Genomic DNA, 7,408 nt, shown 5'->3' with positions numbered 1-7,408 from the left:
TGATCTTGGCTTACTGCAGCCACAACCTCACAGGCTCAGGTGATCTTCCCACCCCAACCTCCCAAGTATCTGGGATGAAAGGCGCATGACACCACACCCAGCTAACTTTTGTGTTTTTTGTAAAGACGAGGTTTCACCGTGTTGCCCAGGCTGCTCTTGAACTCCTGGGCTCAAGCGATCGATCCACCAGCCTCAGCCTCCCAAAGTGCTGTGATTACAGGTGTGAGCCACCACACCCGTCCAATAACAATTGTTAACTGACTACTTTCTTTGTATCTGGACTGAGCCTATATTAATCTTCACAGCAGTGCTGTGAAATTGGTGGTGGTAGCCAGGCATGGTGGCTCACAGCTGTAATACCAGTACTTTGGGAGGCTGGGGTGATTGGATCGCCTGAGGTCAGGAGTTCGAGACCAGCGTGACAAACGTGGTGAAGCCTGGTCTCTACTAAATACAAAAAATTAGCCACGTGCGGTGGCAGGCGCCTATAATCCCAGCTGCTTGAGAAGCTGAGGCAGGAGAATCACTTGGAAGGCGGCAGTTACAGTGAGCCGAGATTGCTCCACTGCACTCCAGCTTGGACAACACAGTAAGACGCTGTCTCAAAAAAAAAAAAAAAGTAAGCAAATAATGGAGTCAGAATTTGAACTCAGGGCCTCCGTTTAAGCTGCTATCTTATATGCTGTGTTTTCTCTGGCAAGACTTGCCCGGTTCTGGGCCTCAGTTTCCCCGTCTGTAGAATGGGAGCCACATGCCCACTGCCTCCACCCCAGCTCCGTGGTTCCACGGCTCTCCACGCGCATGCCTTTCTACCTCCACAATACTGTCGTCCCAGAAGTCAAGTCGCACGGATTTAACTTTGCTGATGTCAGGGAAGTTACGGTGGACGCCGCAGCAGTTGAGACAGATGAAGACCCCCAGCTTGTAAGAGGCCCAGTCGGGGTCTGCAGCGGGAGAGGCAGGAGAGGAACTGAGCCGAAAGGGCGGCGAAGAAACCAGGGCTGGGCTAGGGGCGCTGGGGTAGGCAGGACGCCCTTCTCCCAACTAGGGCGAACTAAGCGGCCAGCCTGGCATCTTCTGTTTAGCCCACCGGCCGCTGCGCGGCGACCGGCGACCGAGATGAAGATCCTGGAGGGAGTCTAGGGTCCGGGGGATGAGTCTGAGGCGGCGCGATGTGGAAGTGACGGGACTCAGAGGGAACCGAGAGGAGGGCGCGGGGGGCGCACCACGGGGCTCGGCGGGGAGCTGCGGGTGGGGAGGTTGAGTCACTGGGCTCTTGGCGACCGCGGGGTGGGGCGCTGGGGAGGCCTTCGGGGGCTTCCGGAAGCGGGCAGAGGGCACGCGACGGTCGGGGGCCTGGGCCCGAGGTCTGGTCCCTGTGTGGGATGTCTGAGTCCGAGGGCTTGGGGAGCGCCTGGGTGCCGAGACACTGGCAGTCGGGTGCCGGCCAGGGAAAACAGCGAGACCGGCAGGGCTCCCCGCTGCCGGTTCTCGTGTCGGGGTCCAAGCACGTGGGAAGATCCGCGCCGGTCCCGCGTGGGGAGCAGGGCCTGGGCTCTGAGGGACCGGGGGCCGAGTGCCGAGAGAGCTGTCAAGGCTCGGGTGGGAGGTTCACGGTGTGGGTGGTAGGGATCCTGGCCCACAGGTCCCACCTGTGGGTCCAGCGGGGGCCGAGGGTGGACCCGGTGGGGCCGAGGGGAGGAGTCCGGCGGGCCGGGGGTCCGGCCGGGGGTCCGGCACCGCCGCGCTCTTACCTGCCGCCCCGCAGTCCGCGCAGTGTGCGTTGCCGGTGCCCGCCGCCTGCAGCAGCTCCAGCAGCCGCTTCTTGTTGCGCTCGCGATCGCCCATGGCCGGCCCGGCGGGCTAAGCGGGGCTCAGCCCATGGCCCGTGCGCTCTGCCCGGCAGGTGAAGACCGACCCGTCCGCTGTGCCTCAGCCAGGCCCCGGCGGCCGCCAGCCCCGCCCCGCCCGCCCGGACTGTCCGCCCCTCCCTCGGCCAGTCCAGGCAGGTCCCGGGCTCCGCCGACAACTCACGGGGAGGGACAGGAGCACGCAACTTGGAGTCTAACACCCTGGCCCAAGATCAAATCGTAGCCCGTCACTTGCTAGCTGCGAGGCTGTGGACAACCTAAAAGACCTCTCTGGGTCTTAGTTTCCATGTCTCTGAAAGAGGAACAGGGGCATAGATCTGCATCTCAGCCCTTCTTGGAAAATTAACCAGAATCTAACTTCTCTTAAAACATGCTGTTGATGTAAGATCTTAAAATCTATTTGGAGACGTAGCTATATGTAAATACCATATCCTCAGGAAGCCCTCCATGATACCCTACCTGGAGTAATCTCTGCAGCCTCTGGGCCTCCTAGAATACTGCTACAATATGTGTCCATTTCTTTTGGCCTTGAGCACTTTCCACCTACCTTGCATCATGGTTATTTATATATTTGTGTTAATTCCACTCTCTGACCCCAGACACACACATCGCCATACCAGAGAGTTTGGCGTTAGCAGTTTTATTCCTGCATTCCATATTGCTCCTAGAAATGGTACCTGCACATTTTTAGAAGTCCAACTAATAGTTGCATGATTTTGTTCACCAGCAAAGTGTGGTTTCACCAAGGTGGACACAGCCATGCACTTTAACCTGTGACGTTCGATCACCATGAGGTGAAGGAAAGATATGGGTGTTCTTAAATCTGGGCATTTCATTAATCCTCTTTCCTGCTCCCCTATCTTTGTTACTCCCTGACATCATCTTCAGTGACTCACGGGCCTCCTGGTGAAATACATACTGTACATACTTGCCATCTCCTCTGTAGGTTAATAGCTGTCTATCATATGCAGAGGGCTTAATGCACACATGCATATGATGCATTAAGTTATCTGCATATGATAGACAGGTGTTAACCTTCAAGATAAAATCAGGTTTCCATCCTGGTGAATCGCAGCTGATGTTCTAGCTGACCTGCCTACATCCCTATTCAACACACATGCGGGTGACAGCACTCACGTGCACACACATGCACAGCAATCTGGTGCAATGGAATGAATTCAGGAATCCAGAAATTCAGGCTTTAAACGTTGACTCCTTCATTTCCACATTTCCCAACTGTTTGTCCTTGGGCAAGTTCTTTCACTTCTCTGAGCCTCGGAATCCTCAAACTGTAAAATGCAGATTTTGAGATCTACTAATAGGGTCATTGAGATGGCACAAAAAACCCTCTAAACATGGTGGCCCCCTTGCTTCCCCTGCCCCTCTGGTCAGCTCGTGGGATTGTTGCTTGGAATGCTGTGTGTGATTCCAGTCATCCCTGGGGTGGGAGGAGGTCAAGCTGCCAGGACAGAGCGGGAAGGGAGGGTGGAGAACATTACCAAGAATAGCTAGCCATGAGGGGGTCTTGCCTTTGAGGGGGTGAGACCTAGCCCAGGAGCAGCCACAGAGGAGCCAGTGAGAGAGTCAGCTGGGGTCAGGAGGCATGGGGCTGTTTATTAAACAGGCTGAAAGATGATTCATTTCCGTTGCTTTAGATGAAAAAAGGGACAGAAATAAATCTCCCAGGAGAAAGATGAAGGCAGAGGAAGGAGGAAGAGAGGGAGAGGAGGAGACAAGCTAGGGACATTTCTCTTCTCCCCAGCACTGGGGCAAAATTGTGATGTGGGGGTGCTTCCTCGGCACCCCACCCTTCCCCAGTCCCTGCTCCTTCGCTTCTCTGACACCTTGAGTCTCACTGCCACCTCCCTGCAGGTCCCACAAAAGCCAACTCAGTTCTAAGTAGGCTCTGGTTGAATTTTAGAAATTAAAAAAAGAAAAAACAAAAGAAAAATATAGCCAATACAATAGAAAATATAGCATCTAATTTAGGGTGAGGAGTGAGAGACTGAGAGATTCCTTTAGTGTCCCCCTCTTCCCTTCCTTATTTCTGGACGTTCCCATCAAACAGCCTTAATGTGGCATTTCAGGCATCCTCAGAGTAAAACAATGTACTCTGGTATTTAGTTTATAAGGCTTTCTATTTTTTTTGAAATGAAATTTCATTCTTGCTGCCCAGGTTGGAATGCAATGGCGTGATCTTGGCTCATGACAACCTCTGCCTCTTGGGTTTAAGTGATTCTCCTGTCTCACCCTCCCAAGTAGACGGAATTACAGACATGGGCCACCACACCCTACTAATTTTTGTATTTTTAGTAAAGATGGGATTTCTCCATGTTGGTCAGGCTGGTCTTGAACTCCTGACCTCAGGTGATCTGCCTGTCTTGGCCTCCCAAAGTGCTGGGATTACAGGTGTGAACCACTGCGTCCGGCTTTCTTTTCTTTTCTTTTACTTTCTTTCTTTTCTTTTTAAATTTTTTGTGGTGGTGGCGGCAGGACAATGCTGATGAACAATTATTCAGTTTTGTTTTGTTTTTTTTACAAAACAGTCTCACACATTTGATCATATTTGAGCTTCATGACACTCTCTGAGGGTAGCATCATATCAGGCCACTTTGCAGAAGAGAAAGCTGAGCCTCAGAGGAGTTAAGTTATCCAAGGTCATGGAGCCACATAAGAATCGGAACAGGCCTAAATCCAGATGTCCTTTTGTGGCTCAGTCAGTCCCAGGTGATTTCATGAAACTTTCTCCCTTTAGTGCATTCTGGACTTTTTTTTTTTCTCACTTAAATTGTGGTGCAGTTAATAAGGTTGCTCCTTAAAAAAAAAGAAAAAAGAAAAAATATAAATTTAAAAATTGTGATAAAATCTAAATAACATAAAATTTGCCATTTTAACAGTTTTTTTTTTCTTTAGAAACAAGGGTGTCACTGTCACTCAGGGTCCAGCGCAGTGGTACAATCAAAGTTCAGTGCAGCCTTGAACACCTAGGCTCACGTGATCCTCCCGCTGCAGCCTCCTGAGTAGCTGGGACTATGGGAGCGTACCACCAAACCCAGCAATTTTTTTTTTTCTATTTTCACAGAGACAGAAGCTTGCTTTGCTGCCCAAGCTGGTCTCCAATTTCTGGCTTCAAGCAATCCTCCAGCCTCGGTCACCCAAAGCTTTGGGATTACAGGTATGAGCCGCCATGCCCCACCCATTTTAACCATTTCTAAGTGTACAATACCATATCATCAATTGCATTCAATTATATTCACAATGTTGTGCAATTATCCCCACTATTTTAACAAATATTTGAGAAAGAAAGATTGTATACACTCAATGTGTGATTTGACATTTGTGCACATTGTATGATTCCCACAATCACATTAATGAACACATCCATCACCGTACATACTACACCTTAGATCCCCAGAATTACTCTCATAACTGAGTTTGTACCCTATATTTCCTACACTACTTATTTCCAAAACTTTTGCATCATCCTAAACAGAAACTGTAGCCCCAGCCTGGACAACACGGCGAAACCCCGTCTCTGCAAAAATTACCAAAATTAACTGGCTGTGGTGGTGTGTGCCTGTAGTCCCAGCTACTGACGAGGCTAAGGTGGAAGGATCGCTTGAGTCCAGGAGGCAGAGGTTGCAGTGAGCCATGATCACACCACTGCACTCCAGCCTGGGCGACAGAGCAAGACTGTCTCAAAAACAAAACAAAACTCTGTAAGCCACTCCTGGGTATTGGACATGATGAAAGTTGAGCTTAGCTTCTGTGCTCAGGACCCAGAAACTGCTTCTAAATGAAGAAGACAGTGCCAAAGGCTGTCATGACCAAGGCGGACACTGAGCACTGTGACCCAGGGTTTGAGGAACAGGATAGGTCAAAGCAGCCCCTCTGAGGGGCTCAGTACAGCAGATGCTGGAGTGAGGGAGCAGTTTGGGCCGTGGGACACAGTGTCCTCTATAAATAAAGCTCCCAGGGTCCCACCAAGCAAAAACATCTAGCCCTCTTCTCAGGTCACTGTCTTTGTTTAGCCAACCCAAGCCGCAGCAGGGCTATAAGAAAGCCCTCAACCACATTCCCAGGAACAGCCTCAAGATCCCCACTCAAGAGCTTCAGGGAATAGAACACAATTCCTTTGAAAATTAAATAATTGGCTGGCGTGCTGTGGCTCACGCCTGTAATCCCAGCACTTTGGGAAGCCGAGGTGGGTGGATCACCTGAGGTTACAAGTTAGAGACCAGCCTGGTCAACATGGTGAAACCCCGTATATACTAAAAATACAAAAATCAGCTGAGCATGGTGGTAGGCACCTGTAATTCCAGCTACTCAGGAGGCTGAGGCAGGAGAATTGCTTTAACCCAGGAGGCAGAGGTTGCAGTTAGCCAAGATCGTGCCACTGCACTCCAGCCAGAGACAGAAGCTTGTCTTGCACTCAAGAAGACACAGCAAGACTCCATCTCAAAAAAACAAAAACAAAAACAAACAAAATAAATAAATAATTATGTTTATTAGCTTTAGAATTTTTTAAAAGCATATTATAGGAAATTTGAAAAATACAGTAAAGAAGGAAAAAGCCACCACCCACGATTATGGCCACCATTTATTCTGGGATTCTAGTGTGCCAGACCCCTTACATGCATTATTCCATTTAATCTTAGCCATAACCCTGAGATACAGACTATGTTTATGTCCATTTTACAGATGGGGCTACTGTGGCTCAGAGAGAAGTTAAGTATATTTGTCCAAGGTTGCGCGCCTGAGATTTTGTATACTGAATCATGCATACTGAAGCTGGGATTTGAAACCAAGTTTGCCTTGGACTCTTTTCACCAATATATTAGGTTGAACCATATGAAATTGACTTAACAAAATGACAGTGGAAATGTCATAAAGTTCAACCCAACTTTATGGTTTTTTGTTTGCTTGTTTGTTTTCAGAGTCTCTGTTGCTCAGGCTGGAGTGCAGTGGTACGATCTTTGTTCACTGCAGCCTCTGCCTCCCAGATTCAAGCAATTCTCAGGCTTCAGCCTCCCAAGTAGCTGGGATTACAAGCAGGTGACACCACACCCAGCTAATTTTTGTTTTTTGAGATGGAGTCTTGCTCAATCGCCAGGCTGGAGTGCAGTGGTACAATCTGGCTCACTGCAACTTCTGTTTTCCGGTTTCAAGCAATTCTCTTTGAATTGCCTCGGCCTCCCCAGTAGCTGGGACTACAGGCACACACCACCATGCCCAGCTAATTTTTTGTATTTTTAGTAGAGACAAGGTTTTCCATGTTGTCCAGCTGGTCTCAAATTCCTGGCCTCAAGTGCCCACCTCAGCCTCCCAAAGCTCTGGGATTACAGGTTTAAGCCACCGTGCCTGGCCCTAACATTATGCTTTTTAATAATCCTGCTGCTGACCATCATTAACAATTCTGTGAATTTCCTTCAGGTCTTTTATGCATATTTAAATATGATTGGAACCATATTTTTCATACAACTTTATACCCATTTTGTGCTTTCTTTTTTTTTTTTTTTTTTTTTTTTTTTTTTTTT

The 7,408-nt window shown here is 49.1% G+C and overlaps 1 protein-coding gene across 8 annotated transcripts in view; it reads right to left on the bottom strand.

Annotated features, from left to right (window-relative positions):
• ADAP2 (ArfGAP with dual PH domains 2) overlaps positions 1 to 2,180 on the bottom strand; it is a 43,516-nt gene extending 41,336 nt beyond the window's left edge. For all 8 annotated transcript variants that reach the window (XR_005202417.1, XR_005202416.1, XM_037743338.1 and 5 more), the window contains exons 1-2: positions 1,755 to 2,180; positions 814 to 944 (exon numbers count right to left, since the gene is read on the bottom strand). Coding sequence is in view for 6 of the 8 variants with exons in the window: in XM_037743338.1 (XP_037599266.1) it covers positions 814 to 944; positions 1,755 to 1,848 (225 nt within the window). In the remaining 2 variants the exon portion in view is untranslated. The remainder of the gene's footprint in view (positions 1 to 813; positions 945 to 1,754) is intronic.
• Positions 2,181 to 7,408: the final 5,228 nt, after the last annotated feature.

This window comes from Cebus imitator, unplaced genomic scaffold (assembly GCF_001604975.1).
Source record: "Cebus imitator isolate Cc_AM_T3 unplaced genomic scaffold, Cebus_imitator-1.0 Scaffold140, whole genome shotgun sequence".
NCBI lineage: Eukaryota > Metazoa > Chordata > Mammalia > Primates > Cebidae > Cebus > Cebus imitator.
The sequence above is the reverse complement of the archived record's forward strand: the minus strand, read 5'-3'. Positions and strand labels throughout refer to the sequence as shown.